This window comes from Rhea americana, unplaced genomic scaffold (genome assembly GCF_003343005.1).
Source record: "Rhea americana isolate MKP2758 unplaced genomic scaffold, rheAme1 scaffold_287, whole genome shotgun sequence".
Classification (NCBI taxonomy): domain Eukaryota; kingdom Metazoa; phylum Chordata; class Aves; order Rheiformes; family Rheidae; genus Rhea; species Rhea americana.
In genome coordinates, this window is record NW_028186409.1 from 212664 (window position 1) to 232272 (window position 19609).

The following is a 19609-nucleotide window of genomic DNA, read 5'->3' on the forward strand; positions in this document are numbered from 1 at the left end:
AAAGGGGAAGCCTGTGCTGTGACCAGAAACCCCCGGTAGACACACAACCAGCTGCTGCTAACTGTTTTTATTAGAAAATATCCAAAATAGACAAAATGGTTACACAAGAGGCAGAGCAGGCACCCCTGAGCCATACACCCTGTGAATATGTAAACACCCCCCCTTCTGCCTGTGACTACGCAGAGGAGGCAGGACTGCTCCGCTCACAGCCACTGTGCCAGCTGCAGCTGGCAAGGCCAACGCCACAAGGAGTTTGCAGGCAAGGGGCAGCAGAGGCTCGAGTGGGTAAAGGCACTTCAGCAGGTCTGGYGGGTGGTGGCACCAGTCTCATTCCCAGCACTGCAGCTGCCCCCCTCTCCCCAACCCTTAACTCCAGCGTCTCCAGTTCTCATACCCCCCAGGGCCCTCTGACCCTCAGCTTATAGCCAAGCCGACCCCCTTGCCTGCAGCCTCCTCGGGGCAGAGCTACCCCTCTGCCCCAGATACCTCGTATCAATCACAAGACAAGTCACTACATATGTAAAACAGCAGGGGGTGGAGTAATTAACTGATTGTCAAAAACTCAAGACTAAAAACTTGGTTACATATAAAAAGAACAGCCTGGGCCAAGCCAGCCCTTGAGAACACCATGAATCCACTGCATAGATTGAGGCAATGAGTGCAGTAAGAAGAACTCAATATATTAATCAAATACAAACCCACTGTACAAAAAGCTTCCTTTTTATAAAACCTGTTCACAAAAATAGTGCAAAACATTGGGCACCAGCGGGGCTGGCGTTTGGAATGGACAAACTTTGGTTGAAGAGCGGCAGGGCCAGGCCTGCCCTTGCGGTGGCTGGGAGAGGCTGGGCCAGGGAGGGCTGGCAGGGCAGGCAGTGCCTCCCCCTCCGGCACAGGCAGCTTTCCCTGCTGGGCAGCAACTCCAGGAGGGCTTTGGCCAGAGGCAGGGAGAGGAGGGGAGCAAGCAGGAGAACATGCTTGCAGAGGGGCTGCATTCAATGCTTGGGGAGAGGCAAGCAGCATGATGCAAAAGCAGGATGCATTAACAGAAGGGCTAGAGCAGGACTTAGGGGGAAACCAGGGGAACCTCCACTACTCTGCCTTTGGCTAGAGCTTCCTGGCCAAGGGGAGCCCAGGGGTTACTAGTGGCTCCGACTCCCTACAGGCACGTAGGCTTTGTGCAAGTGCTGTATTTGATTCCAGTAAGAAGTACCATCAGGCTCAGGCAGCAGGGAGAGGAGAGGGACGCTCCTGAGCCCCCACCAGCCTCTTAGGTGAGGCGGATCCCGAGCACTTGTTCCAGTTCCTGCCGGCGCTGCTGGACCTGGGGAAGAGCAGTGGGGTGGTCAGGCAGGGAGAGGGACTCAGCTGACCCATGCTACTAGCTGCCCTTATCCTTTCCAGAGGATCAGTCCATTCCATGCAAGCAGTTCCTGCCCTTGTTCACTGATTGGCCTCCTTTCTGCCCCCAGCTGCTATCTCAGCAGCACCCTTCTGGGCCCCACCTGAGCACTTTATTTCCTGCTGTACAACCTCCTCTTGTTTTATACTTCCACCCTTTTTCTCCATTTGAATTTTTCCATTTCATATTCATGGAGACAGCAGGAAGCTCAAAGTTCCTCCTTGGAGGAGCTTTGGGGGCAGAGGGGAAGAGGCCAGGACTGGTATACAGGGCAAGGCAGGCAAGAGCCCGCATCCTACCACCTAGCAAGGAACCCACCTTGGCAAAGATGTGTCTCCCCACAGCCTCTTGTGCCCAGGGCTGCTGGTAGAACTCTGCTCTTCTCTCCTCCTCGGGGTTTCCGATGACATCGGTTATGATCTGAGCAAAGCACAGGGTGCGATGTGCTGAGCACCACCGCCCGGACCTCTCCTCAGCCCCTTACCCTGCCACAGGACCAGGCCAGCCGCCAGCTGCCAGGCACTGCTGGAGCCTGGGTGCTGCCCCTGCAGTTGGGGCAGGTAGCTCTCCTCATGTGCCCTGCTCCTCTCCTGCCCAGCCCCAGGGTTTTACCTTAAGGTCCCTCCTCTGAGATTTGATCCATTCCTGGATGAAGTCCTGTGGGTTGTTGCTGAAACTCAGCATGAAATCACGCTGCGTCTTCAGCTGGTTGATGGATTCAATGGTCTCATGAATCTAGGAAGATGGTAAGAGGTGAGAGAAGGCTGGGGGGGGCATGTCTGAGCAGTAGCTAGAATTGTTCAAAGTCCCCCAAAACAGGAGGGTAGAGCTGGCACCACGCTCCTCCAAAGCTCTCTGCAGCACTGAGCCCAGTCTAACCCCACAAGTCCCAGCCCTGCCACCAGCTTCCAGGCAGGGCTGGCACCTCATGGGAGTCTCTGCACCTTGGCATCCAGGGAGGCAATCTCCTGCTGGTTGGTGGTAGAAGCCAGGAAGTTGCTCATCTGAGCTTTGAGGGGATCGTCCACCTCCACATCAATGTCATAGCAGGCAGTCTTCTTCTGGTCATTGGGGTCCACGCTGGGGTAAGACAAGTCATTAGTGGGAGGGACATCCCCGGCCTCCACTCTCCCATAGGAGTGAATACAACCCCCCACCCCACCAACAGCAATATAAGCAGTCCACTACCACCCCAGCCCCACCTGATTATCCCAAGAAGCCTCTCAATTAGTCTGAACCATTCTCCTCTCCTGAATGACTTGCATTCAGTGCTGCTTTGGGCTTTAGGCCTCATACCACCTGTGGATACTGCCCTCCACTCCCGCACCTCACCTGAGGGAACTATCTTGTCCCTGTGCTGCTGCACGGGGCAGCCCATCCTGTGGTGACAGASCCCACCACCCCCCAGGAACACTACCCAGCATGGCCTGCTGCCCCTACCTGATGGTGTGGTTGATGATGATGGGATCTGGGTGCTGCAGGAGCCCTGCCAGCTTCATGGGGATCTCAGAGAAGCGCATGCGGACACAGTTAAAGATCTGGAGGGGGCACAGCAGAGCATTAGCTGCCCATGCCAGGGGCTCCTTCAGCTTGCTGCGGAAAGGGCCAGGCAGGAGAGGGAGAACTCACCCAGTCCTGATTTATGCATGGCAAACTCACGGATGCAAGCCAGAGCCCAAAAGGGGTGGTGGGGGGAGAAGGACATAAATCAGGAACAGAGACTGAAAGGGACAGTGGTCTGGGATGCTCATTTCAAGCCAGGAAAGATGCTTTTGCTGCTGGCCTTGCTAGGATTGGGATAGGTGCTCTCCTCCCAGCAGCAGCTTAGACAAACCATGCTACTGCAGCAGGGCAAGGGCTGGGCTGAGGCTGCAGAGYTCTGCAGCAGGCACGCAGCCAGGAGCACATACGGAGGACGGATGGGGCTGACCTGGCGGAAGTAGCGGTTGCAGTTGATGTACTCCTTCTCGTGACTGTCCTGCAGCTTGTTGTGCTTGATGTAGAGCCAGAGTGCTTGCATGATGCTGGCACGGGTCTGGGTGTGCACCCCAAGCAGGCGAGCCAGGCGAGGGTCCAGTTTGTACTGTGGTGGCTGCAGGGACACACAGGCCCATTAGGGTTAAGGGAGTCTAGGACCTGGAAGRACTCCTCCCGCAGGCATGGGGCCTCACACAGTCCTTGTTTCATACATGAGGGTGCCTTTTGTCTGCAGGATGTGAGATCCATGCCTGGAGCCCCYCTGTGCTCCTTTCCTACTCCACTCTGCACTTCTGCACCACAGCATACAACCCCACAGCACCCTGACAGCTACAGACAAGGCTCTGTCCCAGCCTAGGCCTGGGTGTGTGCCCTCCTGTCCACCCCATACAGTTGGGCCATGCTGGAGGAAGGACAGCAGGGCACAACCAGCACCCGCACAACCCTGGGGCCCCTACCTGGTGATCCAGCATGAGCAGCAGGGTGCATTTCACATTGACGTCACCAGGACGCTTCACTTGGAAGCCATCAGTCTCCTGCGTTGTGGGCAACCGGTGCCACTACAAGAAATCAGGGGACAGTGCTCAGCTCCAGGACTACAAAACGCCCAAGACACCTGCTAATGCCCTCTGCAGTCAAGAGCCAGCAGAGCCGGTGCTAAGGCTCTGCGCAGGGGTCTACCAGATGCAGACAGCCTGGATCCCATCCCTTGCTCATGCAGGCAGGACTGCACCATCACCTCAGGACTCAGACGTGTCCCTCGAGTATCCCTGCCCAGCTGCAGCCCCAGGCAGGACAGGGTTAAGAGCCAAGCAGCCATGGGTGAGCTTGCTGCAGTTGCTGCTGGGAGACCTCCAGGTGAGGGGACAGGGCAGGCCACCCTGGGCCGCTGGCCAGCACCACAGAGAAAAACGCAGCCATAAGCTTAAGCCTGGAAAGTGCAGCAGCCTGGTCCCTAGGGAAGGCTCAGCACTGCTCCTCTGCGCACACAGCACCACGTCCCCACCTCTCTCCACTCACAGCACCGTGCAAGCGTTGCTTGATCCCCTTTTGCACTTRGGCAGTGAGCACAGGAGCCAAGCACCCACAGGGCAAGCAGCAGCACCCATCTACCTCCCTCTGCCTACTGGGGCCAAAGGCTCTCCTCATCCTGCCCTAGATGCACAGCCAGCCTTACAGCAGAGCTGAAAGCGTCCTGCAGCCCCACTGTGTGCGTCTTACCTCCACCAGATGGTTGTCTGGCCCATACAGCTCTTTATCCAGCTCGATGACGAGGCTCTTGAAAAAGGAAGAGAACTTCCTCTTCTGCTTGCTTGGCTGCAAAACAGAGCACTACAGGYTTGGCCTGATACTGCCAGCCACAGAGCGCCTCAGCCCAGAACATTGCCTCCAGCACCTGGGAAACTCAGAGAGCCATATCAATCTCAGAGACTCTCACAAAACCARCAGAACCTCCCCCCGCCCCCAACCAGCCTGCAGACTCTAGCCCCAATCCCTGCCCACATCCTTACGTCCTCCAGCAATTTGCCCTCCACACGTAGCTCCCACGAGGCCACACGCTCACCACCCTCCCCTTCTTCTTTGGCCGGGGTGAAGGTATTAGAGATATARATCCTCAGCTTCCGCTTTTGCTGTGGAACAGAAAAACAAAAAGGGGGATGYCTGGAGTGAGAGGGTGAGCACTCACAGCGGCACCCACCTTGCAGGTTCCCTCACTTTCCCCCTCCCCACAGCTACTTGCTCTCCCAACTGGCCAGGGCTGCCACACACCGTCAGTGGTTTCTTAATGGCCTCTTGAATCTCCATCCTCTTTCGAGCAATGGTTTGGTCCAGTTTGCGCTCAAAGGCGAGGAGGTCCATGTAAGCCTGGGATTCTGGGACCAGCTCCCGGATCTGTCAAATGGAGATGGTCAGTCTTTCACATGCTGAGATCACCACCGGCATCACCCTCGGGCAAAGCCCCAGGCGGACCAATAGCCCAAGGAGTAAACAAGCAACCAGCCTGTCACGACAGCACAATTGCTCCTTTCTAAAGCTCTGCAAAGCTTTCCCCAGCTGTGGAGCAGTGGAGCAGTTTGGAGCCTGCCACTGTGTCCAGGAGTCTGCCCAGTGTCACARACGGATGAACGTAACCCTAGGTTGTCTAGAGGGACCCACACGCCCCAGGAGAGAGGCTCAGAAGCTACCTGGGGTTTCCATTCCAAGGCACTGCTGATCCTTGTTTACCCAAAGTCCTGGCTGTCCAACCCATGTGCACTCTGAACCTCTCCTGCTACCCCAGCAGAGGGTTGACTTCCAGGCCAGTTTGGGACTGAGCAGAAAAGCCAGGGAAGGCAGGACGAAATCCAGTGAGAGTCTGCTCAAACAGAGATCTTGTCTCCCCTGCTGCCCTGGGAAGGCAACGCAGATGCATCACCTCCTTCCAGCAGCTCAGTTCCTTCCCCATGCTGCTACCCAGTTTGTCAGTGCCAAAGCAGCACTCACCCGCTGCGGTAGGACCTTGTCAGCCATCTTCCTCCTTTTCACCCTGCAAGAAGCATGAAGACAGTGAAAAAAAAAAAACCCAAACCAAAAAACCAAGATACTAAAGCCCTCTGTACATGGCACATTGGGCTTTGCTGTCTGCCAAGTGGAAGCTACTGCATGGCCCAGGTTCAGGTAGCAGCAGGTCTGGGGGCCACCAGCAAACTCTGCTTATACACCAGGAGCCTGGTCACACCTCTGGCTCCATCAACACCATGAATAGTGCCGGGCTCTAGGGAAGGGATTTACACTGGCAATGCCAGCTGTGTGCCAAGCAGATGTCTCAACCTGAGCCAGGCTGAGTTAAGGCTCCTGTCGCAGGGCACTGAATGATTTGAGGGAACAAGTTCCCTTTTCCAAGCTTTCCCATGTGATGGGTGTTCTGAAGTTGCAGAAGGGGAACAAAGAAAGGCCATAAAAGCATCTAGAGCACAAACCATTGGGTCAGTGCTGGAAAGCAAATAAAGAAAGAATTATAGCCCCATGGGCAAGCCAAGACGTCTTTTAGAGAGGAAGGTGTTGGACCTCTAAAATACACCGTCAGGGAAGGAAATCCAATCCCCAGGCCCAATTCACTGCACTGCACTTGCTCAAAGTGGACAGAAGCAAGCAGAAGAGGGTACAAGCCAAAGCTACAACTTCAGGCTTGCTCCAGCTCTGATCTATTTGTAGTACAATACTCTCTTATTCTCATTCTGGAACTGGCCATCACATTCTCCCAAAGCTACAAACTAAAGCTCAGAGAACTCTAGTGAGTTCCAGGAGCTCCCTAAGAAACCGAATAGCTGAAATACAGATCATCCTTGCCATTACGGGGCTAAAACCATTGCAGGCTAGAAGTAACGGATTTTGGGCTTTCAGTGCCACTACAGAGTTGCAGCCTTGCTCAGAGCCATTTTAGCTTCTTCTAAGCTTGTAACACCCTATCTGACCACAGCAACTGGTCCCAACACTCTGGGCTTGCCTCCCTTCCTGGGCACTGCAGGCTCCCTTCCTCCCATAGTTGCTCAAGCAGGAGCAGCACACTGCAAGGCCAGGTCTACCTAAGTGTGGGGTGCCTCTTTCAGCTTTTCCACCAAATAAGCTGGGCATCCCATTGAGTATTTCCGTCCTGCGTGATTTGGCCACCTTATTAACAGCTGGTAGGTCCTAGTCTCCTCGACAGGAATGAGGCAGCACAGCCAGCACAGACCCTGCACCCAGCCAYACAGCTCCACACTTGAGGCATTGCTGACCCCCATACAGACCTATTGCCTGCTCACAGGAATAGAGCTGCCGTCTTATCTGGCTGCTTACACCCTTGTTTAGTGAACTGCCCCTTTTCCTTAATTTCCAATTTGCTCTGGAGCACCAAGCAGCCACTGCTTTCCCACCAGCAGCATAGAAAGACAGTAACTCTCCAAGCGCAAAGCTCTGCAAAGGGATCACAAAGCCATTTTGCTCAGTTTGGCTAAGTCAATAGACCCACCAGCTTCCAGCCCCACCACACAACCCGGGCAGGGAACCGGACCTGAATATCCATTAAGACCATGAGATCCAGCCCTGAGAAACAGCCTAAAGTAATCAAGAAGCCCTCTTGAAAACAGGAACAGACCAAAGGGCTTAGAAGAATCGTAAACAACTGAGGAGTTGCTGGCAGAGCCCCACAGCTCACAGAAACCAGCCCAAATGAACAGTCATACCGAGACCACAGCTTCAGGGAGTGTCTCTGCAACCTGTAACCCTCGTGCCCCCCCCAATGGCCTGTTGACACTGCCTGGGAACAGAAACACTCTCTGCACCTCCAATTGCCTCCTGCAAGGGGAGGGAAACGGTTGCCAATTATGCCTGTGCTCGCCAGTGCCAGGATGCAGCACAACCCCTTGTGAGAAGGGGAAAGACAGAGCCCATGCTGCAGCCTCTGGCAACTGCAAACGCACGTGGTGAGGCTTTTCGGTTACTGGCGTGGAGATCAGAGTGCAGGGAAGCGGCCAGCCAAGTGATCTCTGTCCCCATCTCCACCCACTGCTATCGCATCCCAGTGCCAAGCTTTGGCAGGCTTCCTACCCGCTGGTGGGGCCAGCTGGAGGAGTTTGCAGGCTAGTAGTGCTCACTGCCTCCCCTCTAGCAGGCAGCTCACCCCTCTGCAGACAGGCAGGGAGGCAGAGGAAGCTGAGGGTTTCTGCGGCAGAAGTGCAACTAGGAGACAGCGGCCAGACCCAGCACATTAACCCCATCACCCTGCTGTGAGCGCTCTCCCATCTGCCCCCAGCACAGGAGGGCACCAACTCCTTACCCTCTCCTCTGGCTGGCCAGCGGTGGCTGCGACTGGGGAGCAAGCAGACGTTTCCTAAAGGGATCCATCATGGACTGCGGCAGGCCAGGTCTCATCGGAGAGGCTGCTCCATAGGGGGGAGCTCCTGGGGGTCCCACCTGCAGTCCTGCCATAGGCATCCGGCTTCCTGGTGGCATCCCAGGACGCTAGCAGCGGGGAGAGAGAAAACATGTATGTTAAACGCTGCTCTGCCAGGAAGCTTGTCCCAAGCTACAGCCCCTGATGTGATCATCACTGGTTGCTAATCAGCTCGAAGCAGGTGCCACATGGAGGAAATGCAGCTCCCAAGACCTTACCAAGCCCTGCTGGCACCTTTATTTCTCCAAGAGAGATTTCCAAGGACCCCATCCCTAGCATTACAGCCGTATCCCTGCTCCTCAAAGTGTGGGTGAAGGACAGGGTAGGGGATGACTCAGCGGGAGGGAGGAGGAAAGGACATCAGGAACCGTTGCTTGGTGAGCTGTGGCCTTCAGYGCTCTAGAAAGGGTGACAGGAAAGCAGAACTGAGAAGAGCAGAAGCAGCGACCACAGGGGCCCCTACACTCCTGCTAACGGACAGGAACAGAGGCTGCTGGCGCGGGGGAAACCCTGCCAACAGCGCTTGCTTCCCCAGGAGTGGGACAAGGTCTGTGCACAGGCCCACGCCATCGCCATGCTTCTCCCCACACAGTAAGAAATGCCAAACCTGGAGGGGCACAAACCAGGTCACCAAGGCCARTATCTGCAAAGCCTCCACCCTATGGACACCATGAGCTGCTGGGGCTAAGTGTTACYGGCATAGGGGGCTAGCACCACCACGGGTTGTGCAGTAGTGCTGCACGGGCTCCTCTCCAGAAAGCACTGCTGCTGGTAGATGTGACACATGGGAAGGGATTAGGATTAGCCCACTTCCCCAAAGCACCGTGCACAATGCTGGCATGCAGGAAGGAAGCTGAGCAGGATGCAGCCCTCCTCAGGCACAGGAAACGGGGTCAGRTCAGGCCTGATGTAGGCAAGAGCTCACTCCAGCTCTCTAACTAAGGGCCAGAAAAGCACTCACAAGGCCTCAACCTGAAACCTAATGCTTCCTGCGAAGAGTCTTGAGCCAGGGAAGCATTCAGAGTCCTTCCACRTCCCCTGGAGCAGAGTGCTTTTGCAAGGTGGCATCAGCAAGCCTACACTGCTAGTACTATCAGGTCTACATTACACAGCCCTCAGGTACTTGAGAAACGGTTAGAGCACCCCATAAATGACTGCCCACCCCTACGTGCTCCAGCACGCTTCAAATAGCAGTTTAAGCCAACTGCCTTCTGGGATCCTTTGATCTGCGTGCTCCCTGCTGCCAAGGAGCTGGTTAGTCTAGGAAAGCCACCAAGCCAGCAGAACAACATTTCTCTGCTGCCACAGGCTCCTCAACAAGCTAGGATAACCCTCACTGCTCCCCTCCCACCTTTGCTTCCTGCAGAAAAGCTGGTGCACRCGGGGCATGCCTGTTCTGTGAAGAAGACTGAACGAAGCTACCTTGATCTCCCAAAGGAGCGGGGAACCCAGCTGTGGGCCGACAAATTTATTTGCATACGAGCATTAATCCCAGCACAAACCCCGCTCGTGATGAGTGGGAGCTCGCAAACACACCCAGCTAGCAGCTGCCCTGAAAGCAGTCTTCTCCAGGACAGCAGCAGGACAACCTCCCCACCGCGTTGCCCCAGCGGCGAGTCTTGGGAGGGGTAGGGATGCGAAAGTGCCTCCAGCAGACCACCCACTGCAGCTTTCCCAGGTGTAGGCAGCCAAAGGTGGGCTTATTGGACGGGCAGCCAGAGCTAAAACCMACTCACCTCCTCTCTGGTAGAGCAGAGGAGCCAGGGAAGGCAAACAGACCAGTGGAGTGGACTGTGTACAAGTTGCTGGGCAACAAGGGRAAGGTTCTCCTGCCAGCTAACAAGGCCTGGGGCCCTGGTATCTCAGGAAATGCCAACTTCAACAGGAGAGCCCGCAACGTATCAACCTCTCCATCTGAAAGCAGATTACAGCTGGGAAGTCGAGCACCAACAGGCCAGGAAGTGCCGGAATTAGTGCTGCATGTGGAGGTTCAAAAATACGCACACAGGGCAAGCAGACGGGACCGCTTGCACAATCATATGTTGTTTTCACCTTTGCTCGGTGTCGCTCTGAAGCAGCACCTTCAGATCCTTGGCTCACTAATCTGCCTCAGGATGGGGTGAGCACCAGCGCTGTGATCACCTCTCGYGATGCAGAAGCGAGGGTGAAGGAAGCTGGAGGTGGCCATCTGCTTCTGGTGTGCGTGTCCCCAGTGCTGGTAAAACATCTCACCTGGCAGAGCCGTTTCACCACCCAGCACATGTGCAAGACTTTAGCATCACCCCCTCCCACTGCCTGCCAAGGGCAGAAAAGCAGAGAGCTCCAAGGCAAGAGCTAATTTTTTCCCCTAACAGCCCCCAGATGTTTCTCTCTTTTTGATCAGCCACATTTGTGCAATGCCTCATGACAAGCAGGACTGCACAAGCACTGCCAAGGGCTGACCGTGGCCAGTATCACCTCTTTTGCCAAAATCGCTAAAGCAAGAACCCAGTTTCGCAGGGTTTGTCGTCAAGAAATCCTCAAAGGCAGAGCTATCAGGAGGGGCAGGCCTGAGATCTGCATCCTCATGACACACAAATAAATAAATAAATAAATAAATGATGCAGCAGTGGGATAAGGGCTGCGTTGAGCCAGCGCGGCACAGCTGCACTCCAGCAGCCACGCTAACAGACTCAGCCTGCGAGGCCTTTTGGAGAACAGATAAACCCCGAGAAGAGGCTGTGAAACTTTTAATTAGCAAAGTAGAACCTGGGAAATATGGAAAGCTACGTAAGGACATGACTGCACTTGGTCACTTCGCAGGGCCCTACAGCTTTGTACCCCAGGGAGCCCTCTAGAGCCACCGGGAGCACAGAGGAGACGGATGGCTTTCTAGGAAACACCTGCCCACGGGGTGTTTCTCAGATGCTGCTGGCACATGCAGGACACTGAAGAGCAGTGCCACCACGGTGCAACCAGTCTGAGTCCACGCACATTCTCAACCTCTAACTTGGGGGATTGCAAGCAGCCTCCCGCAACCCGAGCATTTGGATGGGGGACACTGTCAGCAGCCATCTTGGCTACATCACTTGGCTTTTGCTGAGGTGATTACCAGCTCCTGACCCCAGGCTCTACACTTCTCATTGCTCTAAAAACCAGGCCCCAAGAGTCCCTACTAGCTTGCTGTGCTGCTTCTTTGGTCAGATTCCTGAATCTTCCCAAAATGAGAGATTTTGAGGCCATTTGAAGTCAATTCAGAAGGTCTTTGAAAGCTCACAAGTGACAATCTTCTGTTCAAAGWCTTCTGCAAGTTTATCTGGCCATAGAAAGGCCATAGAAGTTATYTGCTTCCAGAAAGAGACCTTCTGTTGGTAGGAGAAAAATCAGTACAGGGATGAATGCATCTTTTATACTTGGTTTTAACATAGCTTGCACAAGTGACTGAGAATCATCAGCCACAGTTAAGCTGTCTGGAGGGAGAGCTACAGCCCATCAGGGACACGCACTGGATCCTTTCGAGGAGTAAAAAAGGAAAGGCAGAATCCTCTGTGCAGATTTTCTCTGTTTTATCCTCAAGAYTTCCAAAGAGCTAACGGAGAAGTCGCACAGCAAGACAGGGCAGCTTTTGTGTCAGGTTCAATCAGCAACCACATCCTTGTCTGGGGCTGATAAGTGACCACCAGTCACCTCACTCTCTGCCTGAYGGTTGCAAGCACCCAACACTGAGCTCAAACACTGCAGCCCTAAATCTCTGGCTAAGCCATTAAGCAGCATTACAGCCCAGCAGGGTAAAGTGTGCCTCCAGCACCCTTCAGAAGCCCTGAGAATAGCACAATGCAAGAGGCTTAAATTCAGGAAATTTTATTAAACCAGTTCAAACCAAGAGGACCTTCCTCAGATTCTTTCTGGCTAATAATGTTTCTTGGACTTGGCTGGGGCATTCCTTCCACCCATTCTCCTCCGGCAGTGCTACTGTCCGAGTCCTTCCAGATGCTGTCTCAGCCACCCTCTCTGCCCCACTGCCTCGACCTCCTTGTGCTGCTCCTGCCAGTGGGGCGAACAAAGGGCAAATCTTGCAAGCTCCAGTCTAAGGAACAAGCTGGATCCCATCCAGAGTTCCCCGTGGAGAATGAGGAGAGCCATTTGGAAACGGGACAGAAAACAGCTTGTTTCTGTTCCCTGCCAAAGTTGAAAGAACGAATAGGGGCTGGCTGTAGTTTAGCAGTTCATCCCAGGTCAATGCACAGGCCTTTTGCATTTGGGGAGCTCTGTTTAGAGTCAGCCTCAATTGGATCTAATGTGAGTTTGGAAAGCTTCGTGATGGACGTTCGCTCGCATGACAGAAGCCTGTGCACTTGCCAAAGACCCCTTCTTAAGGAAGGGCAGGCCAGAAATGAGATGCTAGTAGCAACAAAAAAAAAAAAAAAAAAAAAAGGGAGTAAGAAATCGAAGGGCAGATCTGCAAGAGCAAGTTTGAAAAAAGACAGCAGTTTGGAAGGCAGGTCAAGAGCCAGTCTTCATTGCTGTTCAAAGAACACAATTCTTTCCTGCAGCTCCCCAGTGACAGGAAAGGCTCTTCCTAAGCACAGCACAAACATGAGGACCATCTGTACTGCAAATAAAAGCGCATCCCACCGTGCCTGTGCACTAGCTCCTCACAAGGAACCCAAGGSTCACGGTGTGAAGGATTAATGCTCGCAAGAGGGCTGAAGCTCAGCTAAGCTACTGCCCCAGAGCTCCAGTCCTGCTCTGTAGCATTTGTACTGCAGATCAGAGTGCAGTCCTTGCTCTGCCTCATATTTTTGGATTCAGGAGGTTTCAGTTACAACAGCTTCCTACAAACTGTCCAGAGTGAACCTTGAGAAGGGCTCATTAAAATARAAATTWWAAAAAAAATTTGAACGGGGCTTTCCTGACAAACATCCCATTTTGTTCTGTCCGGAAAGGAGTGATCAAACTTTGTACACACTAACTTTTAATGAGTGAAAGCCCACATGCATCCTCGCCTGAGGCTTTGGAAGCAAAGCCTGGACAAGGGCCAGGTGAAGGCTCTTCCTGCAAGTCCCTTCAGAAACCCCACAAGTCCAAACAGCAGCACCTCCCATCACGACACACAGACTCCGTTCAAACAGGATTTTAGATCAACTCCAGGCTGATCTCAAGGAAAGCTTGACTCTCTGAAGCCACCCGCTCAATGCAGCATTCCACACTGCTTGGACAAACCAAGCCTGCAAAGCATACCTCCGAAACCACGCTTCCCCTCCGTGCCTTAGTTCTTATCTGTGAGCAAATCTATCTTGGGAGGACGCCAGCAGTGCCTGGGTTAGTGCTGACGACGCAGACCAAGATCTTCAGCCGGAAGGTACTCTTGTTAAGATGTTCTCGTTTGCTACAAGCCCTTGCACAGCACCTTGCTCCCAGCAGGCCCAGAACTGCACACACGCTGCTGCAGGAACGTGACTTGTTATGCTTGGAAGATCAGCAGTACTTTGATACAGAAGTAGCTTCAAAAGTTAGATCACATTTCAACTAAAAACTGAGCACGAGGAAGTAGTAAATTAAAAGGAGAAGGGCAAAGGAACAGCCAAAGAAATTGAACAGATTTAAGACACACGCTGGCAGCSTATCAAGCACCAGCTGATATTTGGGTCTAGACAAACCTGTCTGTTTGTGGTTTCACATCTGAAACCACAGATGTTACAGGTCAGAGGTCCTGACTGCCTCAACGCAAGCTGAAGAAGCAGCACAGTCCAGATGCTTGTGCCAGGACCGAAGCAGCAGTTTTGCTGCCCTCTGCTACAGAGAGAACGGGGGACACAGTACAAGCACACCGGGTTTATACACGGCAACACTCGGGGTCCACAGAGGAAAGGCCATTTCTAGWCAGGTTTTCTCAGCAGCTTCCACACCACAAGGGCTTGGCAAGCTTACAAAACTGATGCTCCAGTTCAAGTCTGGGACTTCCACCTAGCACTGACATGCTGCAGCGCCATGATAAACTGCTCTCCCTGAAAAACAACAAAGAAAGATAAGGCCATCCTTTTGGGAAATTTTACTGGCAGGAGGCAAGACATGGAGTAGGAACCAAAAAAACAAAACAGCAAGTCTGAGGAGAGAAGAATGCAGCCAGCAGGAGAAAATAAAGGTCACTGGGAATCAAACCCTAGCATGGGTGTAACAGCAGGCAGGAACAAGGGTGTTGGGTTCCCACTCGACAGAGAAGTCCTTGGGAAGATCCTGTGGAATAGGAGTCTTCAACAGCAAGTTCTGGAGGTGTTTTCTACCTGGCAGTACTTCGTTGTCACTTGCCTCAGCAGAAACAAAGGGTTCCCTGGGTTCTGTTTCTGCCTTCCTCTCTTCTACCCCAAGAGGATAGTATTTATCTGTTTTGTATCATCACTTAATTTATCTCCAATGTTGAGTCTCTCTGATGAAACCTGCCTTGGAAACCATCTCCCCTGAGAAGGGTGGGGTTTCACAGCCCAAGCAGCATCACACCCACGCAGCCGGGCAAGAGGCAGATTCCTGCTTTCTGCTGCAGCTCCAGCCCAAGCCCTTCTCCTCGAGCCCATGCTGAGCCACACCAAACCTTTCTCAAAGAGCAGAAACACTGCTTTCTCCTCCTCTCCCGTGCTGGACTGCATACACTCCAGCGCTTGCAGGCCACTCCATTTTTCAGCATTCATAATGTGGCTCCGTATTAGTGATGAGCATGTTACCCTCTGCCAGCTCCTCAAGTCCAGACTGCCTGCACTRACTTCTCAAAGAAGCATTACTTCACTTTCTTTCACACTGCTTTTTTCTCAGCAACTAAATCACAGAGCCACAACTGCATCCTGCTTAGAGGKACCTGTTTCTTTCCTAATGCCCCTACCAATCCACAAGGATAGTCCACAGGCGAGTCCTTCTCCAAGTGAACTTCTTGCATCGCTAACAGATACATACACATGCTAYCCGTTCTGAATTAGAAGGGTTGTGCAAACTGTAAGCCCCAAGATAGGATCTGCCTCGATGGTACGCGTCCAGAGCTTTGTACAGAAAGAATCCAAGCAACTGCAACCTCCCGGTTCCTCAGAAATTATTTAGTTAGCAGTTGTTTGGATTGCAACAGCCCTTCAGTGCCCCGGAAATAGGATTCCTTCTTGTCAGCAAGTGTCAATGAAAACCCTTCCTAACAGGGCACTTAACTTACACTGCTTTATGCCACCTAGCTGTGCCAGTAAAGCATTAGCCCAGGGTAACTTCAAGGSCAGAGCACCATTTTGTACAGAGCCCACACTCCACCGCAGGCCTTGAGTTAAAGAACTGACGGCTGCTGTGCCACAGAATCAAGCTTGTTCCCTACCACAGTGTCCATGTGTTAACTCGGGAAGAGTCTCCTAATCCCCTAAACTAGAAACCTAATAAACAGAAGAAATTCCTCCTCTTGCTGGTTTTACTCTGGCCAGCACAAACCGCCTGTGTCACAAGATGCTGAGGGTAGGGCTCCATCCCAGGACTCAGCTTCTGCTGCCACACCTCTACCTGGCAAGCAAGAAAGGCTGGAGGCAAGTTTTCTCTGCTCATGAGCTACATSGACTGTAACTGGCTGACATCCCTTCAAAACCTTATCTTCACTCTCTGCACTACGTTTGAGCTTCATCTCCTTCTAAAACCTCCCTAGACACCTATCTTTTTGCTCCCCAGCACTCATCGTTCTCTGCTAGGGGTGTGAACTGAATTTGGTTTCCAATGAGCCTTCAAGTTGATGCAGAAGCCTGCTTTATGTGGAAGCTGTATGCTCCCCATTTTCCAGGCAGCCGTTCCCCTGAACCACACTCCTGCCAAACCCTTCAACAGTGACCTCTGTGCAGGTCCTCCAGGTGCCCACGTGAACGGGCGAACTGGCAGGCTGCACAGGGACAGAGACCAGGGCTCTGCACACAAACACGCTGCCAAGTGCCCTGCTGAAGCTCAGCTGATCATCCATTTCCTGATCATCCTACTGAAAAAACCCTCTCCTTTCTGCTGCAGATACAGGAGCAGTGTCTGGCTGCTCTGGCAGTCTCAGCTACCATTAGGCCCCCCGGTCTGCCACCACCATGTGACAGAAAACCAGGACTCAGCCACGGTGCCCAAAGGAGCTGCTTTCTCAAATTCCCTGTGTGAGCTGCTAGTGAATAACCAGCAGACACAAGGATGTCAAAGGATTAACATATGTGTAATAATCCACTGATTTAAAAGCCCCTAAGCGCTCACTGGTGTAGATGAGAGTCACTGAGGGCTGTTGTGTCCTCCAGTGCCCAAGTAACGAATTAAGCTCTTCATTAAAGCAGGGCATAACAGAGCAAACAGGGCCTGAGTCACTACCCCCTAGAGAAGTTCTGTGGGTACAGCTGGGGTGACCACTCGTGGTGAGGAGGGGCCGTTTTTCCCTGCCTGAAAATTGCAAAACAAAGAACAGATCGTATTGATTATACCCGCTCAGCCCTCCCACTCCAAGGCAGCTCCTCAAGCGCACCGCCAGCCAGACACAATTCCTAGCCAGACACCAGGAACGCTCACTGCGCGCTGCCACTGCGGAGCTCGAACCACCCCGCAGACCTAGCTGCATCCTGCTTTCCTGCGGCTTCAGTTTACCAAATACCGCAATTCAGCGGCATATGCTCAGGGTCTCACCCTATGCCAGCCGTACGCTCCAAACACCTGCTTTGATCACAGTGTTATGGCCAGCACGGGTGGAAGAAGTGCATATGTTAGCCTATTTACTCAAAACTGGCTGCTTAAGCCAGACACACAGCTCCCAGGCTGTGTTTTGCAACCTGCTGTGCTGCAGGTCAGGGTAAACGAGAAGATCTCTCCTGKCCTGAAAGGCCTTCGAATCAAGTTACAATTGCAACCGTTGGTTAATGCTCAGATTGGCTTTGGATACGCCATCTCGATTTTCACTTCAGGGCTCTTCCGTGTTTTAAGGCTACTCAGGTTGCTTCCTCATTTTGTATTAATTAAGTTTACAAGTTGGAAATTCCCTTGGCTTGATTTTTTTTTTCTTAAGTTTTAATCCATGCAAATAATGTGGCAGCTCTGAAGGTGGCGATCAGTAGAGACTAAGAATCTGTTGCATAACTGGGCTCCTCCACTTCCAAAGAATGACTGGAAGAAATTGCTTTAAATCAGAAGCCTAACCTCTTCAAAATAATCACCATGTGCACAAGAGCCAACTAAMAGGCAAGCTGTGCACACAGGGAGAAGCAGAAACTTGAGTGTCAGTTAAAATATACTGTTCACAAAACATTCAGGTAGAAAAGAGAACAGTTTCACTGSTTTTGGCTTCTCAAGGGCTACTCATTGATCAGATCCACTTTAGAGGCACTTSAATGTCTCTGCTCTTTCTCCCAAGCTTAACAAGCATTGCTCTGCTCTCCCATCATCTCCTCAYCCCTTCAGCTTCCTTTTGAAAATATGCATCCGGTACTTTAAATAGTTACCCCTAAATTTGCAAAAGATGCATATAAATATGCTTCAAGGAAGCTCTGTGCAATGAGAAATGGTTGCAAAGCTGCAGTTAGACACATGACCTCATCTTGGAGTGGCTTGTGCCTCCTCTGCTCCAAAACTGTTTCTTCTCAGCCCAGCAGATGAACAGCCTGTGGTCCCTGGGTCTCACCGCAGCCCAGATATGGAGTTACACGCATTGGTTCCTGCTGGGTGTTTACAGCAGACCCGGACTATCACTCTGTGCTGCTAAAATGGATGGGATTTGCACAGCAATGCTGCCAAACATTCAGCTGCTAGCAACTTTTATGGRGATTTTTAAGTGGTTAGAAACCATGAAGAACAAGAAAAGACGGCACACGCAGCTACTCTGAAGGAGCTGGGTCCACTATACCGAGTGCATGGAGACCTCCTACCTGCTGGAAGTTGTAAGAAAATAATGTTATCTAGGATTTAATTGGGAACTCATAATATTACCCATGCCGACAGAGCTGCCATCTTAAGAAGTAGGGTTTTAGAGCAACAGAGTTGTGCTAGGAGATAAAAATCTCAAAGCATTTTCTGGAAATAGAGGTTTGGCAGCAGCTGCCTTCATTTCTCTCCAAAATGATTACCACTTGAAAATATGGGTCTATTGTACCTCGGTTACCTCATCTGTAACGGCAGAGGACACCAGATTCTCACTGGGCATTTGCTCCTAACTACATTTATTTAAAGGGCCTCAAAAATAAGGAAACGCTGCCCTAGCGTGCTGGTCATATTTCCTCCGTCCTAACTGCCAAGGCCGTAGGCAAAGCAGCCACTCTGCCAGTTTACTTCTTTCCCCTGGTCAAAAGCACTTCCCGCTGAAGACTGAGAAGCTGCTAAAGGGCACATTCAACCCCCGTGCGATTCTCCACTGGGAAAGCAGAGGGGATCTGGAACACATAAGAGCACGGTTGGATTCAAGTACATTCCTGCAGCATGTTTCATTTTGTCCCCATACACACATTCCCCAAAAGACAAAAAAACAACAAAAGAAAATAAAAAAACAACAAAAGAAAGGAACTTTTCCTGCCTTGCTGAAGGGCAGTGAGCTGCTAACACGGCACCTTTGGGGCTGCCCACCAGACCTCTCCGGACACCAACGCCAAACAAAGCCGCCGAATCCCAACCGGCACAGCTCGGACCGCGCTTTCAAGTAAAATTTCGCCCTCCAACCTCCCTTCCAGGAGGCACCAAACACCCTGGGGTTATTGAAAGGGACTTTCTACACTCCAGACAGGATTTGAGTGCAGATCCTGGGTCCCGCGAGAGGAGCGGGACGGATGGTAATTGGCACATCCCGCGCAGGGATATCCATCTTCTCCCAGCTTCGGGCAGGACCAGGCTTCCCACGAGCTGGTGCCAGCAGCGGAGAGGGAAACGGTGCCCCGGGTGCACCCTCCACCGAGCGGGACCTCGGCACTGCCGGAGCCCCCCGGCGAGGGGAACGGGACCCGGCCGCGGCCTCCGGAGACGCTGCCGYGAGGAACGGGGCAGCCGCAGCCCACCAGTGCTGGGAGCCCCACGACACGCTGCCCTGAGTGGGGCCCAGCCAGCACCCCCACGGGTGCCCAGGGAGCCCCTGCTGCATCCTGCCCCCGCCGTGGGGCCTGGCCGGCACCCACGGCGCCCACCCCCACGCTCACGCAGGGAGCCCAGCCTCACCCTGCCCCCAGCGGGGACGAGCCAGCCCCACTCGTGGCCGGTGCCGGGCCCTGCCCCGAGTGGGGACCGGCGCCTCCCCCCTCATCCGCCCCCCACGCGCGCGCCCAGGGCGCCGCGCGAGGAGCCCGCCCGCCGCGAGCGGCCCAGGCCTCACCTGGTACTGCGCGGCGGCC

At 53.1% G+C, this 19609-nt stretch overlaps 1 protein-coding gene across 1 annotated transcript; it reads right to left on the reverse strand.

The window, feature by feature from the left end:
* Positions 1-52: 52 nt before the first annotated feature.
* On the reverse strand, positions 53-19603 carry SMARCD2 (SWI/SNF related BAF chromatin remodeling complex subunit D2). The gene is made up of 13 exons (XM_085308933.1): positions 19591-19603; positions 8178-8362; positions 5864-5906; positions 5150-5272; positions 4891-5010; positions 4601-4696; positions 3838-3939; positions 3333-3494; positions 2843-2940; positions 2347-2482; positions 2015-2137; positions 1721-1822; positions 53-1324 (listed from the first exon to the last, which is right to left on the reverse strand). Exons 2-13 carry the CDS (start codon positions 8351-8353, stop codon positions 1271-1273), a joined length of 1335 nt encoding a protein of 444 aa, XP_085165059.1. The 5' UTR covers positions 8354-8362; positions 19591-19603; the 3' UTR covers positions 53-1270.
* Between the last annotated feature and the right edge of the window lie 6 nt (positions 19604-19609).